The sequence below is a fragment of the Zeus faber genome, assembly GCF_960531495.2.
Source record: "Zeus faber genome assembly, chromosome: 3".
NCBI lineage: Eukaryota > Metazoa > Chordata > Actinopteri > Zeiformes > Zeidae > Zeus > Zeus faber.
This window is the reverse complement of record NC_137190.1, coordinates 7,007,492-7,024,991: the sequence shown is the minus strand read 5'-3', so window position 1 is coordinate 7,024,991 and position 17,500 is coordinate 7,007,492. Positions and strand designations below refer to the sequence as shown.

The following is a 17,500-nucleotide window of genomic DNA, read 5'->3' as shown; positions in this document are numbered from 1 at the left end:
ACACACACACACACACACACACACACACACACACTTTCTCACAGGGAACTTCCAAGTGAAAGGTACAACGTGGAAATCTGAGTCAGAAAATGAGAAAACAGTGGAATGGGGTTGGGGCTTTGCGCCCTGGGGGGGCTGACGGCTGCGGGGACGGTTCTGGAGAGGAGGGAGGACGGCAACACGAGTACGACACACAAATCGAAAATGCAAATTGACTTTAAACCGCGTATGTGTGTTACAGTACAATGGGGAGAGAACCCGCTCTCGTTTCCCCCAGTTGACCTCCGACCTGTTTGGGTTGTGCGATCCGACGCCTCTTTGAGCCGGGCTGCATTCCGTGTGTCTGTCCACTGAGCGGGGAACTGCTCTGACGTCGACCTCATGACCCTTTGACCCCGGAGCAGCGTGTCAACAAGCCTGCGGTGGCTTCCTGTGCCCTAGGTGTGACTTTGCTCGACTTTCTTTTTTTTTTCCTTCCATATTTCATTAAAAGACAATATTTACAGCCAGTTAATTTTGGCACACTACCGCCTTGGAACCAGCGACAAACTGGAACCAGCCAGTATACCGGGCAGCGTGAATCGGGTGTTTTGCAGATTTGTGCAGGAAACCATTGTGATGCAACTGTAGCGTCAGGTTGAAGCGTCAGGTTGAAGCGTCAGGTTGAAGCGTCAGGTTTGAAGCGCTGCGCTGGGCGTGGCATCGGTCGTCACGGCGTGAAGAGGCAGGTCATTGGAAACTGCTGCACATATTGAACGACTTCGGCCTCTGCCCCCTCGACACACTCTGACCCGTGATTGGTTATTAGCATCACATGAAGGGTTACTGTTTAATTATTGTTTTTTTTTTTTTTTACTCCGACAACAAAGTTAACTCCGTGCCGTCTGAATCTGCCCCGGTGGCAACCATTCCAGCCAGGTGTCGAAGGACACCTGGCTGGACAGGACATTAAAGCTTTGAGAGGAGGATATTCGGGGCGGTGGTTGCCTTGATTGACAGGTCAGTCACGTTGGGGCGAGGTGGGCGTGTCCCTTCCTTCCTCCCACCCTCTGTTGGTTTCATTCGCCCCTCCAGCGCGACAAGCCGTCAAAATCCTGAACTTTCTGCTATTGCTGGTCCATATTCCTTGGCCGCAGCCATTTTTGATGTGTTCCCTTTCCTCAGTGGGTTTTCCTCTTCACCTCCAGCTGCATACTGGGCTCCGATACAGTCAGTTTGTCAAAGTGTCCACACCTGCCGCGAGGCGCTTGCATTCAATTGATTCTACGCTGAGGCCCTCAGGGCTGCTGGCTGCCGCGCCAGTCCAACAGCTAGCGGTGAGCCGGGCCAGGTTCATAGTTTCTATTCCCATCGTTGGCTCACAGGGCGGTGCGCCCGCGCCTCCGCGCAGGTGTCCAGGTGTTTCTGAACCCACGGCAGAGTTACTGCCGCGTTGTGTTTCGAGAGGGTGCACATTACAGCCTGAAAAGAGCAGCTTCTCCGTCCAGTCCTGTCTGGCCTTGAGAAAAATTGGACGTCCTTTATACCCTTTACTGAGTGTCGGTTTGACTTAAAGGAAGGATGTGACAAAATACAGACAATTAGAGAGAGAGAGAGAAATAGACTATTTCTAATAGAATATTGTGTGTGTGTGTGTGTGTGTGTGTGTGTGTGCGTGCGTGGCCAAATCCCAACAAATGATGTGAAGAGACCTTCACCAGGCCCTCGCTTTTGGGAGCAGTCGGACTCGTGCGGCATAGTAGCGGCAAAAGAAAGACCCCCAAAATCTTTCATTCAAATCTCAGATCTTCCATTGCTTAATCGTGTTACGCATTAACAAGCCACATGGTGCATTCCTTGGTAATGACTCAGCTCTGGATTCGGCCTCGGTGCGTACTGTACACGCCACCAGCGGTTGATTCAGTGTCTCGCTGCCACGGGGAAATTGGAGTTCATGTTCGTTTTGTTTGCTTATATGAAAGCTGCCGTTTGTTGCAGCCGAACACATCAGATTTACGGCGCTCGGATTGATCTGTGGCAAGCATCCAGCTCATGGCCTTAAGCTTATCATATTTGTTCAACAAAACTCCGCTTGCTGGAACTTGACAGCGTTTAACGAAGGGCAACAACAAGGTTTGAAATGATCTGTTTCCAGCGCCGCTTCAGTCGCTCCTCGGCTGCCGTCCCGAGCTCCCGCACGGCCTTCCAGTCGTTTACTTTCTCTGCTCACTTACTTCTCCCCGCTTTCTTTTCGTAATAAACCCTAAATGTTCATGTTCTGCTCTCCAGAAGGATGGAATGATTATGTCATCACTGGAGCGGGGTGGGGTCCGCTCCTTCGCTGACATTCCTCCTCAGACCCTCCTTGTTCTGATCTCTCCCTCTCTCTCTCCATCTGCTACACTTAGGAATGTGTGTGTGTGTGTGTGTGTGTGTGTGTGTGTGTGTGTGTGTGTGTGTGTGTGTGTGTGTGTGTGTGTGGTGTGTGTGTCCGTGTGTGTGTGGGAAGAACTGGCTGTTCCAACTGAGAGGGATCTGACTTGAACCTCCAGTTTTCCCGACGTGGTCTCACTGGGATCCGAAAACTGTCGCAGATCACCTTCCACTTCTCTCGTTGTGCAGATTTGAGGATTGTGATGTTGTTTTTTTTGTTGTTGTTGTTTTGGGTTTTTTTTGCTTGTCTTTTTTTTTTTCTCTTTGTGTGCATCTCTATCAGAGCTGCGGCGTACGTCAGCGCGGCCCCTGGGCTCTGACATTGGGAAATCATTGGGCGGGAAGGGGGGGCCGGTCAGCAGATCTATTTCCTGGTCTTACCTCCTCGGGTGAATTTAGAGACAAGAGCCTCGCGGCCAAATTAGTAAGCCGGGTGTTATGGACACGGCGCTGGAATGAGCGAGGCGCGCACGCGCACAGGAAGTGAAGCTCGGGCCACGTCGCCGCGCATCCTCCCTCTATTTGTGTCGCCCGTCCAAAGCCTTCTGACCTGACCTGTAGGTATCTATAGCCCTTGGTCCAAGCTGAGAGGAATGGGTTCCTCGCGGCCCACTGACTGGTACAACAATAGAGCTCCGTGACCTCTGGGTTATGTGGAGCGCTGTCCACGGCACTGCTTCTATCAGCAGCCCCATCGCACGGTCCTCCTTACCAATGGGAGGGCGGAAAAACGGGATGGAAGTGCGGTTACCCCAGCGTCAGCTTGGTTTAACTCTCCATCCCTTAAAGTGGTAATCCCTGTGATTATTTACTCTTAAAAAGCCCGTATTTGAGAAACCTGAATTATGCATCTGCTCCTCTATTTGCTGCGTCCATTGCTGGTGGCGCGGTCCGCCTTTCCCAGCCAGAATGCACTGATCAGGGTGAGGAGTGAGAGGCAGGCGTGGCGTTTTTGATAAACCAGTAATAAGCTATAATAACCTATAAGGCTAATAACCAATAAGCTGTGTATGGGCGAACATTGACAAAAAACCTTGATGATGATGATGATGATGATGATGATGATGATGAAAAATGAATTAAAAGTCCCTACCGCCCCAAATCAATGGATCATGAGAAGACAAACTTGTGAGAAACGAAAGCGAGCGTCTTAGAGCGGAGACGAGCGTTTTGTGAACAGAATTGTGGGACTTGGATTACCACTTTAACAAGGCGTAATAACGATGTTCATCAGGCTGAAAAATGTTGTGTTAGCACTTGTAATAATGGTTGGTCTGCAGCTCTTTTCAGTTTAATTCTGTTTTGATGTTACGGTTGTTATCGGCATTAATGCTAAGAAACAAAATTGCCACTAAAGGTTACTTAATTGAATTAAACCGAATTTGGGAGGGGGAGGAGGAGAGGAGCTTTATTGGGAATTTGGTTTCTAAACATTCATACCAATGAAGCTCTTTGAATTTAATTATTGGCATGACGGATTTGAAACACAATTGCCAAAACGATTAAGTCCGTTTAAGCAGCGCAAAGTTAATTAACATGTAAAAAAATGATTGAGTTTTAGATAATTAATATAGAAAACAATTAAGTCCAGACAATCAGCCAACCCCAACAGAAACTTTATTTCTCTCTCTCTCTCTCTCTCTCTCTCTCTCTCTCTCTCTCTGGCTGTTTTGATCAAATAACGCCTCAAAAAACGTAATTGTGGACAGAAAATGAAACACATACGCTGTGTCCTCTCCAGAGGAGCTCGTCTTGCTCAGCCATTTCTTTCTCTCTCTCTCCCCCCAGTTGTGATCAGCCAGTGGCAGGGCGAGTCCAAGGAGCAGATCATCTCCCTGGTCCTCACCCACCTCCCGCTGCTTAAGCCGGGCAACGTGGAGGCCAAGGGCGAGTACATGCGACTGCTGCCGCGCATCCTGGCGCACACCATCGAGCACGGCCGCCACCTGGAGGAGTCGCGCCAGCTCCTGTCCTACGCCCTCATCCACCCGGCCACGTCCCCGGAGGACCGCTCGGCCCTGGCGCTGTGGCTCAACCACCTGGAGGAGAGGGCCGCCGCTCGGGGGGACTCTCTGGAGAGGCCGCCCCCCTCCGGGCCCCACCACCCGCACCACCAGTCGACGCCTCCCTCCACCCTGTCCTCGTCGGGCTCCTCCTCCTCCACCAACACCTCGTCGTCGGGGAACCTCTTCTCCCTGCACCTCCCCCAGCGCTACGGCTCGGACGACCGGCTCAACGGCTGGCAGGGCTCCAGGGACTCGGGGCTGGGCGGCGGCTGGCACGGGCAGCAGCAGGGCTGCGAAAACGGGCACCTGCTGCTCTACCCGTCGTCCTCCGTGCCCTCCACCATCAACACAGTCGGCACCGGAGGGGGCAGCACCAGTGAGTACACTGTCCGCCTTGTTCCAAAAGTCGTCACTTGAAACAAGACGCTTTTGCCTGGGAATAGCTGAGGGACATAACTGATGGAATGAACTGGTTGATCTAGTCTTCATATGTTTTCACAGGTTTTAGGGGAAAGTGACGTACTGTACCATGTGGAATGTTTTGGAGTGCACCGCCACAGCCTTGGCAGTGAGACGTTACCGCGTCCCTGTGACCTATGACCATAGCTGTCAACCCTCCCGTTTTCCCTGGGTTTCTCCCGTATTTTACCCTTCGTTCCTCCCGGTTGTTTATTTTCCTGCAAATATCCCGTATTTTTAACCTTTCTAAAAATAAAAATTAAAAAAGGGGGGGGGTTGGCGGCACCGCCCATCTCCGCGATCTTCATCTCGCTGACCGCTGTGCGATCCGCTGTGCGCCCACATTCCCCGTTTCTCCAAACAAAACCCATAATAACAATGGGTTTTCATTGTAGATGTATCACCGGTTCTCAACTGGTCTCGTCTCAGGATTCAAATTTGTCCTGACTCTCACTCTGACTGAGAAGTGATTTAAGATTTAAACCATTCAAATTCCATACAATTCCTTTTGTGAATGTTAAAAACACAAACAACAAAAAGTATTTTAAATGTAAATGAAAAGCAATTGAAACAATAGCTAATCCTTCCAAAATACAGTTTGATCTTGACAGCAATAAAATAGGCCTGATGATGTCATCGGGAAAAGAACGGGAAAAGTGATGAATTCCTTTGCCGTTGCTTTGCTCTGATGAAGTTGAGGTATACACAGTATATACCCAGTGTCCACTCACACTGACCCACTTTTAGTCCGGGACCCGTCAGTTGAGAACCACTGATCTGTGAAATCCTCCTGAACACGCTGCCAGCCAACAGCGATGCCACGGCCTTCCTATTTCCAGCGAGACGGGTTTAAAACCGTCCCGGAGCAGACGTCATGCGGGCGCGGTGACGTCTGCCGGTGACGGCTGCCGAGCCGCACGTCTAAACTGCCAATAGAGTGTTTCACTTTTCCCTCATTTAGTTTCACAAAATGTGACGTCGGATAAACGGCCGTGTTTCTGGTATTGACCTAACGGTCGTTAAAGGGACGGCCAGTATTCTATGTTCTGCCTCGGTGTGTTTCGCCCGTGCGACTCTGTGCGCTGCGCTGCAGCGCACGGAGTCGACACATCTTTCTCAATTATCCAAACATCCCCGTTGGCATGGAAGTGGCTTTTTCAGATGGCTTTGTTTTGGGGCGTACGCTGTTTGGCCACAGGCCAGGGGCCGCAGTGCCAGGACGCCATGGCAACAGACAACAATAACGATGGCAAATACTAAGAAAGTTCGGCGGCGGTAAATGCCTTGCAAATAGGAGCCTGTTGAAAAGCGTCACTTTTCCACCACTGGTTTGAGGTGCCGCCTTTTAACCTGAGGGCACCGTTCCACGGTGGATTGACAGGCACTGCCACACGATTGGGTCCAGCGGTGCAGGAATAATAATCTGTTGTTTAATCTTGAAATCTGTCACCCTGGAAACATCTGTGTTGTGTCTTCGATGTCACCGTTGTCACTAAATAACTAAAAAGGTTTTGTTTTTGGAATTTAGCATAAGAAATGTGCATTTTCAAAGATACCTTTAGAGGAAAAGAGAAAGCTGTTTTGACCAAATAATTGTTGGGAACAAAAGTCAACGGCATATTTTTGAAATGAATGAAAGTCTGTGTGCTTGGGTGTGGGTGTGTGTGTGTGCTTGGGTGTGGGTGTGTGTGTGTGTGTGTGGGTGTGTGTGTGTGCTTGGGTGTGTGTGTGTGTGTGTGTGTGTGTGTGTGTGTGTGTGTGTGTGTGTGTGTGTGTGTGTGCGTGTATTTGTGTGTGTCTGCTTGGGTGTGTGTAAGTGTGTGTGTGTTCTTTGGTGTGTGTGTGTGCGTGTGCTTGGATGTGTGTGTGCTTGGGTGTGTGTGTGTGTGCGGGCGTGTGTGTATGTGCGTGAGTGTGTGTGTGTGCGGGCGTGCGTGTGTGTGTGTGTGTGTGTGTGTGTGTGTGTGTGTGTGTGTGTGTGTGTGTGTGTGTGTGTGTGTGTGTGTGTGTGTGTGTGTGCGTGCGTGCGTGCGTGCGTGTGTGTGTGTGTGTGTGTGCGTGGGTGCGTGTGTTTGCCTATCAGGGCAGAGCTGTTGAAATTGAACATAACTATGGTTGGAGCAGGATATTTCCAGACAAGAATGCAAGTGCTCTATGTTATTTTTTTTTCTGGGAGATGAAGGAAACAGCTGAGGGTTTATAAATAAAGACGCATTTAAAGCCCTGCTCGATCCTCCGAGCAAGATCCTCTTTATTTTGGACCGCCGGAGGCCTCAGTGCCTTACAAAAGGTACGATGATTTCACAACTGGTAAACTCCAGTTACCCCGGGCAGGCGGGCACCTTCTAAAGAGCGCACAGAAGCCATTCATGTGCCACGAGTAAATCTGAATTTCTTTAGATGTTCGGATTAAGAAAGAGACACAAACTAAATGTGTCAGATCCTGCCACTTTGGCTTTTTTTCTGCAGCACTTCATTTGGGATCGTAGTTATTTCTAGGAAATAAATATTAAACTAATATAACTAATAGAAGTGTTACACAGCTACAGTGTTCCACTGCCAATAATAATAATAATAATAATAATAATAATAATAATAATAGCAATAATAATAAAAATACAGGCAAATACATTGATTGAGTGATTCCCATGTATCCACAATGAGCACAGGAGACAGGAGAAAATAACTATTTTATTTCAGCCTGTTCTGTCCATTCATGTGTCTCCAGACCTCTTCCTTCATGCTGTTCATTTGCCCTCACTCGATGACATGGGTGTAATTGTCAAACCACACCAACCTGCAAGCTTCTATCAGAGCGGCCCCCTGCCCCGCCCCACACCCCCAACCCCGGAGCCCGGAGCCACACCGCAACATGCCTCCCATCCCTTCCCTTGTAAGGCGTCCTTTGTGGGAGACTGTATTTAGGGAAAATGGCTAATATTTAGGGACTGGAACTTGTAATGTTAGCTGGGCACCTATTTTAAACGGGGACCGTGAAGTCCTATACATAGCGCCAACAGTAAGAGGACCGCATATAGGAGGTGGAGCAGCAGGAGGAGGAGGAGAGAGCCCAGCGGAGGCTCACTGCGCGGGGCATATAAAGCCCTCCTTTTGCTCCCCATCTTTTTATTCTGTTTACCTCCTTCTCGCCACTGCCGGAATATTCCATGATGCCAGAGCAGCTTGCGCGTAGCGTTGCTGTAGAAAGGCCTACCTTGTTGTGCATGTGTGAAGTTGTTTTATTCATCGGCCCGTCTGGTTCCCAACACACCCCGCTGGGTTTTCCACCGGCCGCTGGACGGTGTTAGTGCTCGGCTCGGTTTATCCGCGATAGCTCGTCAACATTGAATGCAACATTGAAGTCCAATAGATTTCAATTACTGATATTGGATACGAGGTGAGCACGGGGGTACGTGGGAAGAGGCACGAGAAGAGCTCTTATGACAGAAAGACAGCCGAGGCAGAAGACTTAAATAGTGTGTCAAATATAATGGATAATGGTATTTAATATTAGGAGAAAAAAAATGCAATGGCAGCAGCACTTTTGTTGATAGGGCATAGAATATATCTTCTAATATGAGGAGGAAGCAGAGTGACGAGCTGTTCTTGTTGTGTTTGTGTTTTTTCCTTCATTTCAGGACGTACGGTTCCTGGCTCCACGTTCGCAGCAATAAGAGCATCACAACAATATGTGTCCCATAGAAAAAGGACAAACCCCAGTTTCAGTCACCCAGCGTATATTGTCACGTCGTTGTAGACGCTACAAAAGGGCGTGGCCGAGCGGCAGCGTCCATGTTGTCCTCCCTGGCCGTAGCAGAGCCCTCTCTAACCGTTTGGGTCTCTCCTTCCTGCTTGTCTTGCAGTCTTGACGGGCGGTGGCGGCGGCCAGCAGCACAGTTCCCTGAAGCGCTCGGTGTCCCTCACCCCTCCCATGAGCGACCCCAGCAGCCAGTCCCTAGGCCACGTCTGGCTGTCCCAGGAGGACCTACGTGCCCCCAGGGGCCCGGCCCCGGACCACGCGCCCCTCTCCCCGCAGAGCAGCATCGCCTCCTCGGGCAGCGGAGGCAGCGAGCACCTCGAGGAGGCCGGGCTCGGGGGACTGGGAATCTCCCCGCTGCGGCGAAGCTCTTTCCACGAGGAGGGCAGCGGGATGAGGGGTGAGTTGGAGAGACGGCAGAGACGGGCTGGCAGAGAGAAGGGCTGGCAGAGAGACGGGCTGGCAGAGAGACGGGCAGGCAGAGAGACGGGCTGGCAGAGAGACGGGCAGCCAGAGAGCCATGCTGGCAGAGAGACAGGTAGACAGAGAGACAGGCAGGCAGAGAAACAGGGAGTTTAGCCTTCAGAGGGACAAACAAACTCAGAAGGGCTCATTTAGATCGTCACCCCATGATTTAAGGACGGCTGGAGGGGGAGCTGGTGTCTCAAAGTCATGAGATTTCAAAGACCAGCTTCAGTGATGGAGCTTCCCCTGGAAAGGTTCCTCTGTCATGATTCTGTGAACATTTTACCTTGCTCCATACACTGTGGTGTGCAAAACAATCTTTGGGAGAGAAAAAAAAAATAATGAATTTGAGCCGCCCATCGCAGCGCGTTAAATGCCAAAACATGCGCGTGGTGCCAGTGCTGTTGGAATTTATTACAATACAATGTCAGAATTTACAAATGATCCTCTGGTAAAAACCTTTAATCCGGTGGACTACGTATACAACATATACATTTTCATCATTGGTTTTTGACATATCACCAGTGGCAGTGGAATTATTGGGTGTTTATTCTCAGGAGTGGACGGCCTGACCACCAGTGACTATGGTGGAGCGACCTCTGGGACGGTGCGGTTGCTGGTCGGTTTGCCATTCATTTGGTGCGGTGGATTTTGTTGCGAGGGAATATGTTGTTTCGCGGGATTTGGTTTCAGGGATTCCTCAGCGCATTTTCAAACCTTCTATACGTCTTTTTATGGAATGGGAAACATTTCATTACCGCACCGTGTCTGATATCATTCTGAAATGACCGAGGAGCCAAATGGAAACCGGTGGGATGAGGCTGGAACCGCTAACCGGTCCCTTGCATCCCCTCAATCGGGGAGAAATGTCGAGTCTGAAACCAAATGCTGCGTCCGTCCGCCCGCGGGCGCCTGCCCCCGCTGGCGTCCGCCCGGAGGCCGTGCCAAGCGGCGGTGCCGGCCCGGGGACGTTCTTCGAGGGGAACGGCGGTTGACCCCCGCGGAGCCCTCTCACCCGGCCCGAACCTTTCATGTCCGCCGCCTCATTTTTTTTCTTTACCCCGCACTTGTCAAATTCTTCAGCAATTCAACATTGTGTCCTTCAGCACTTTCGAAAGCTTGTGCACAATGGCAGCTTCACAGCAGCCAGCGGCAGCAAACCTTTCAACAATGTCATGAGTGAAAAGAAGAAAAGGCTGCCCTATTGGGGCTGCGTGTGTGCGTGTGTGTGTGTGTGTGTGTGTATGTGTGTGTGTGTGTGTGTGTGTGTGTGTGTGTGTGTGCGTGTGTGTGTGTGTGTGTGTGTGTGTGTGTGTGTGTGTGTATAGGTGCCTCCTTGTCATCCTAAAACCTGTTTTATCGCTGGGCCATAAACAGAAACAAGTGGCCTGTCTATTAGTTGAATGGTAATCTGCCTCACTTTATGATTTGTTGTTTTGTTGATTTGTGTGTGTGTGTGTGTGTGTGTGTGTGTGTGTGTGTGTGTGTGTGTGTGTGTGTGTGTGTGTGTGTGTGTGTGTGTGTGTGTGCGTGCGGACATATCAAATGTTGTAATCAAGCGAGTGTCGTCGTTGAACAAGTGTCGCCAAACAAGTTGTACATTTCTCAAAAGGGGATTTTTATTTGTGTTGTACTACTTACATCATACATAAGCCATACAGTTCATATTTGCAAGTAATTCAACCGCTTGTTGCATGTATATCACCGTTGGTGGGTGCAGCCTGTGTGGAGACGTGCACGTAGGGCTGGTGCAGCTTGCTTTTCTGCACCCTTAAACCAGGGCAGCGTAGTCTGAAACCTCGTGCAAAACCCATATATAAATATAACCTTGGCAGGAGGAGTTTCCCACGTGGTCAAATTAAGTTTTGAACGTCGCGGCATCGTGCACACCTTGGAGGTTCAGGCCGGAGTGTGTGATGAAAGCGAGGCTGAAACACCAGCCCGCCCTGGGGAAGCATCTGGGATTCTGCGAGGGTTTCCACACGTTTCTCCTTGCATGCACGTGTATGTGTGCGTGTGTGTGTGTGTGTGTGTGTGTGTGTGTGTGTGTGTGTGTGTGTGTGTGTGTGTGTGTGTGTGTGTGTGTGTGTGTGTGTGTGTGATCACTGAGAAATTGGTTATGTTGGAAATGTACAAGCCATGTTATCATTGTTCTTAAATATAACAATGTAATATGATCGTTATGTTGGATACATCATGAATATTTCTATGTTTTAATGGTATTTGGTCAGTATTTTGAAAAAAATTGTATTTCTGCAAATATGGGAAAGTGACAAACAATTTATTTTAATAGTTGAGGGAAATCTAATCACTGCTGACATTGATATATTTGCCACAAGGATCAATATCTCCATAAAAATGGAATGAGATCTTCTGTGGTGGCTGTGGTTGGATGTTTTCATGAATACTTGCAGCCAAATATAGTATTAAACGGGTTTTTTATGCTTTTGTATTTAATGGTACTAAGCATATCTGTCTGTCTATCTATCTATCTATCTATCTATCTATCTATCTATCTATCTATCTATCTATCTATCTATCTATCTATTTGTCTATCTATCTATCTATCTATCTATCTATCTATCTATCTATCTATCTATCTATCTATCTATCTATCTATCTATCTATCTATTTGTCTATCTATCTATCTATCTATCTATCTATCTATCTATCTATCTATCTATCTATCTATCTATCTATCTATCTATCTATCTATCTATCTATTTGTCTATCTATCTATCTATCTATCTATCTATCTATCTATCTATCTATCTATCTATCTATTTGTCTGTCTATGTTGAGTATGTCTATGAGTTCTGTTTACATTTTCTAGGCTTTTTATGTTGAACACAGTTGACTTAATTTCTTCTACTGTGTGTGTGTGTGTGTGTGTGTGTGTGTGTGTGTGTGTGTGTGTGTGTGTGTGTGTGTGTGTGTGTGTGTGTGTGTGTGTGTGTGTGTGTGTGTGTGTGTGTGTGTGTGTGTGTCGCAGATGTTCCTGCCTGGCTGAAGAGTCTCCGCCTCCATAAGTACGCCGCTCTCTTCTCCACCATGACCTACGACGAGATGATGTCCCTGACAGAACAGCAGCTGGAGTCACAGGTTCGAAGACACACACACACACACACACACACACACACAGAAAAATAGATAGATGGATAGATGGACAGACAGACAGACAGACAGACAGATAGTTTCTTCATCCCCAATGTGATTTGGGAGAGTAGGCAATAACAAAATCATCAATCAATCGTCAAAATTATCCAAATAAAACAGATAAATAATCGCAACAAATAAATAACAATAAACCTAAAGACAAACGATAAACAACAAACCTCTGTATCAACAATTCACATTCTGAGGGAAAAAAAAGGTGAAATTAAAAAGACATAAATAGTTTTGTTTAATGTTTATAAAACGTTTTTGTTGTGTTTTCCTCCCGGAGCAGAACGTCACCAAAGGAGCGCGACACAAGATAGTGATCAGCATTCAGAAGCTGAAGGAAAGACAGAACCTGCTGCGCTGCCTGGAAAAGGTCAGAGACGCTCCGTTCCACACGGCTCCCTCTGCCCTTCATCCCCCTCCTCCTCTTCATCCCCCTCCTCCTCTTCATCCCCCTCTGCTCTTCATCCCCCTCTGCTCTTCATCCCCCTCCTCCTCTTCATCCCCCTCTGCTCTTCATCCGCCTCCTCCTCTTCATCCCACCTCTCCCCCTGCTCTTCATCCTCCCCCACTTCATCCTCCTCTCCCTCTGCTCTTCATCCTCCCCCACTTCATCCTCCTCTCCCTCTGCTCTTCATCCTCCCTACTTCATCCTCCTCCTCTTCATCCTCCTCTCCCTCTGCTCTTCATCCTCCTCCTATTCCTCCCCCTCCTATTCCTTACCCCCCCTCTTAACCCTCCTCCATCTCTCCTTCTCCTGCCCCTTAAAATGTAAAGAAGCACTTTACTACCTTACACAACTGTTTGTTTTATTTGGTTGAAACGCTTTCAGGAAAAAAAACACCAGAAATATCACTTGAAGTACAAAGTTGTGCAAAATAAGAGCATTTAAAACATACAATTAAATATATATATATATAAATATCAAATATAGCCAAAATATACTGTATTGTATTACTACTATTATACTCTACTTCTCTTTACATTTCTATGGTATTTCAGCATAGATTTGGATTGGATCCGATTTTAACGTTTTATTTCCTCCGATATCTGGGGCAGGACATCTCTAATAACCACATTGTTATTATTATTGATTATTGATTATTTATTCATTGATGGATTTTTGGAGGTGTACGAAGTGTATATACGCTTACCCAACTCACAGTGTAGCCATATTTATGAACGCCATTCTTAAATCTGTGGTGTGTGTGTGTGTGTGTGTGTGCGCGCACGCGAGCGCGCCCACTGAGTGTTCCTTATCTGAGGCGGCTTACAGAGAACACCTAATCCGCGAAGGAGTGATCGGGCGAGCCGCTCGCAGACAATGGGACGCTCAAGGGCACTCGTAAAAAGAGGGTCTTCTTCCAGCCGGCTAAATTCGGGCCTAACCTTTTCAGCAACACTTCATTTTAAAAACTGTGAGCGGTGCGCTCGCTAGGCCGGGGGGCACCTGTTGCTTGGTATTTTAGGTTTACACAGCACTGGCGTAAAATAAAGTGCTGCGGTATAGGGGGTGGGGGCGGGGGGGGGGGGGGGGGGGTAACATGAGGCAAGTGGACACAAGTAGGGGTGAAAAACAACATGCATGTATTTTTGGAATTACTTTATTCTCCTCTCTCCGTCACATGGGAGCATGGATCAGTGTCTTTATTTTCTCCTCCCTCTCCTCTCTCTCTCTCTCTCTCTCTCTCTCTCTCTCTCTCCTGTCTCTCCTTCTCTCTCTCTGTTTCATGTCAGAAATGTCATTCAGTCCGTTAGATGTACGCAAATTAATATCCTTGAATGATTTACCTCATGAGTAAATAAGTCTGTCAGCTCATCTGTATGCTCCTCATGAAGACCTGATTATGGAGCCTTCACACAGAGGGCGAGCAGGGCCGTGGCTCATAGAATTATTATTATTATCATTCAGTATTTTCTATTGCGTCAGTAATGCCAGTGCAGCAGTATTGACAACAAAACACTTGTGACGTCACCATATATTCTCCATACTGGTCATACTGGTCCTGTCGAACTGACCAGTATTATTGTTCTGAGCTACAGCGGTGTTTACACTGCTGGGATGGAAGGTTTCCCCGGTCTGTGTCGGGTCAACTCGTTATTTTGAAAGAACCAAAGAGCTATTCTGTATTATTTATATACATAGAATCCTGTACTGCCTTTCTAATTTGCTCCAACTTTGCATGTAGAAAGTGAATGTAGAACAAATTGAATTATGTTAATTATTAGTGTTTGTTGTGTTTGTTAGGACCCCCTCCAAGTTAAGATGATACAGCTGATGGGGTTTATACTGTCAATAAACAAATACATATATACATGTACATACAGGTGTATGATAAGAAATACATAATACAATATATAATAAAGATAACAATAAATATATATAAATGCAACATGAGGAGCATACAGTATATAAATAACATGACTGATATCTAATAATGAAATTGAAATCAATGAAATTTAATTAAATGAAAACATTTTTTTTACATTTTTGGAAATTGATGAGGATGTTTTGACCAAAGTTAAGGTGTTTGTGAATTTTAATTTCTTCATGTAGCTTCACTGCCTCAAGAAATACAATTTGACGTTAAATTACTGGCCCCTCAATGGATAAATTTGGCCCCTGGTTCTCTCCCCTGACTGCCCTCTCTTCCATTCTTCGCCTCTGCTGGAACCCAGGACGTGCTGGAGGGCGGCAACCCGCGAGCCCCCCTGCAGGAGCTGCACCAGATGATCATGACGCCCATCAAGGCCTACCCTGGCGGCGACGAGTCCTCGCCGCAGCGCCCCCTGCTGGGCCCCGACAGCAAGAGTGCCGCGCCCGGCTGCCACCTGACGGGAGGCGGGGGCGGAGGCGGGGAGGCAGAGCCCGGCACCACCCTGATCGCTGAGGGAGACCTCCCCGGACAGTTCACCCGCGTCATGGGTAAAGGTACGCCCCAAAGCCTTCCTCTCCTCCCCCTCCTCCTGGCTGGAGGAGGTGGCATGACTCCTCAAACTGGCCTTGTTGGATAACCGAGCATATCCTGCGTTTTCCACAGTTTGCACCCAGCTGCTCGTGTCCAGACCGGACGAGGAGAACATCAGCTCCTACCTGCAGCTCATCGATAAATGTGTAATCCACGAGGTGCGTATCGACCTGCGGAGGATTTGCATGTGTCTGAATCAGGTCCAATGTTCAGGTCGACACACACTAAATGGTTTACGCGTTTCTGAGGAGGTTGCCGTTACATTTTGTCGGTAGTATCAAGCCAACTGTACATCACAGTCACGGCTCAACCTTTCACAGGAATAAGTGACATTGTTAGAGTGACAGGTCATTTTTCCCCTTTTTTTATTAGTTAAAGGGGATAGAGAGCCATGTGAGATTCCCATGACACACCATAGGCGGTAGTCGAAGCGTCACGGTGGTGCTGCTTCTCGACGCCTGTGGAAAAAAATAACATTTTCAGAGCACATGCGTCAAGGCGCTGCCACGCTCCGCAACACGCTGCCAGCCTGCGGCCGGCGTTTGGGAGCTGCCTACAGTACGACACGCATCAAATTCCCCTTAAGTGCGCGTGGTCCTTAGATCACTCTCGCGGCTCTGACGTGGTGTAAGACCCGTGCGCGTTGTCCAATACATTCACTTCATCCCCCTCTCCGCCTCTGCCCCTTCGCCTGCAGTCCTTCACCGAGACGCAGAAGAAGAGGCTGTTGTCATGGAAACAACAGGTCCAGAGACTCTTCCGGTCTATTCCCAGGAAAACTCTCCTGGACATCGCAGGGTACCGGCAGCAGAGGAGGTGCATACATGTGTGCACCCACATATACACACACACACACACATATATATATATATATATATATATATATATACACATACATACAATTTTTCATCCCTTTTTTATATATTTCTTGTTGATTGTACACATCTGGGTCTATTGTTTCTTTTTTTTAATTTATTATGTGTCAGTACATTTTTATTGTTTATTGTTAATTTGTTGGTTATTTTTTGTCTATTGTAAAGGTTCATTTCTATTGTTTATTATACATTTTTATGTTCATTGTATATTGCCATTTTCTCCATATGTATTATTTTACCTTTTTGTTGTTGTATATGGTTTTGGATCTATCCATCCGTCCGACTCTGTGTTTCTTTGCTCGCAGCCGAGGCTTCGGCCAGTCCAACTCCCTCCCCACGTCCGGCTGTGTGGGGGGCAGCGTGTCCGTCCGAAGGAGCCTGCGCCAGTTCCAGATGCCCTCCCGCAGCCTGCCGGGGGCCAGGCTGGGGCCCCTGGGCAGCGGGGGCCTCCTGGGGCCCACGCCCCGAAGCTCCAGCAGCACTCCCACCGGGCTCAAGCAGGGCAGACAGGTGGGTGAGACCATCAGGGGGGACTAGGGGTGAGACCACTAAGACAGACAGGTGGGTGAGACCAGTAGGACAGACAGGTACATGAGACTAGCAGGGGAGACAGGTGGGTGAGACCATCATGTGGGAGACGTGGGTGAGACTAGTAAGACAGATTGGTGTTTCAAACCAGTCAAAGAGGCAGGTGGGGTCAGGTTTGCAATGTCAGGTCCCAAAATGTGCTATGATACTTAAAACCACTTATTTGATACCTCGAATATTACTATATACATATGTTTATATGTATAACTGTGATTAACAGGTTTTAAATTCCAATTTTCAAAATTATAAATATAATCAAATAGTACTCTTATTTCGAAATTGTTCAGCATTGTCTCGCCGTGCTGCAGGTCGGCCAGTTTCACTGTTCTGAAAACACTTATGTCATTAAGATGCCGCTGTCCACCGGCACAATTAAACTCAGGAAAGGTCCTCGTGAAGAAATCCATTTGGATTTGTCCTTAAATATAACGTCCTTTAATATGACGCTGTGTGTGACCAGCACGTCCTGCTGTCCGGGGCCGACACTCGGCCTCCTCTGCCTCCGCGGAGCGCTGATGTCATGTTTAGAGGAGGGCAAAGGAATGTACAGACCTTTTCCTCAGAGTATCTGGTTTACGGTTGTTTTAACACAGGGTTGAACTCTGTTGAGACTCTGACTAAGAGTTTTCCAGAAACGATACTTGGAACAACGGACACGTAAACCACAAGACGAGAAAAATGACATCATTCCACAGGGCCTACGTGTTGAGAAAGTCAACAAAACAGCTTCTCAATACATACGTAGTAAGTCGTACATAGTAAGTCGTACCAAATAGCGTTATTCATAATGTCTAACGTCTAAATATA

General features: G+C 47.9%; 1 protein-coding gene across 2 annotated transcripts in view; it reads left to right on the top strand.

Annotated features, from left to right (window-relative positions):
• The window catches only part of samd4a (sterile alpha motif domain containing 4A), a 47,055-nt gene that overhangs the window by 21,924 nt on the left and 7,631 nt on the right, over positions 1-17,500 (top strand). Inside the window, exons 3-10 of one of the 2 annotated variants that reach the window (XM_079998293.1) lie at positions 4,201-4,794; positions 8,741-9,034; positions 12,092-12,201; positions 12,548-12,634; positions 14,941-15,193; positions 15,303-15,388; positions 15,928-16,046; positions 16,411-16,615. In XM_079998293.1, the coding sequence (XP_079854419.1) occupies positions 4,201-4,794; positions 8,741-9,034; positions 12,092-12,201; positions 12,548-12,634; positions 14,941-15,193; positions 15,303-15,388; positions 15,928-16,046; positions 16,411-16,615 (1,748 nt within the window). The remainder of the gene's footprint in view (positions 1-4,200; positions 4,795-8,740; positions 9,035-12,091; positions 12,202-12,547; positions 12,635-14,940; positions 15,194-15,302; positions 15,389-15,927; positions 16,047-16,410; positions 16,616-17,500) is intronic. The other variant, XM_079998294.1, reaches the window with a different exon arrangement.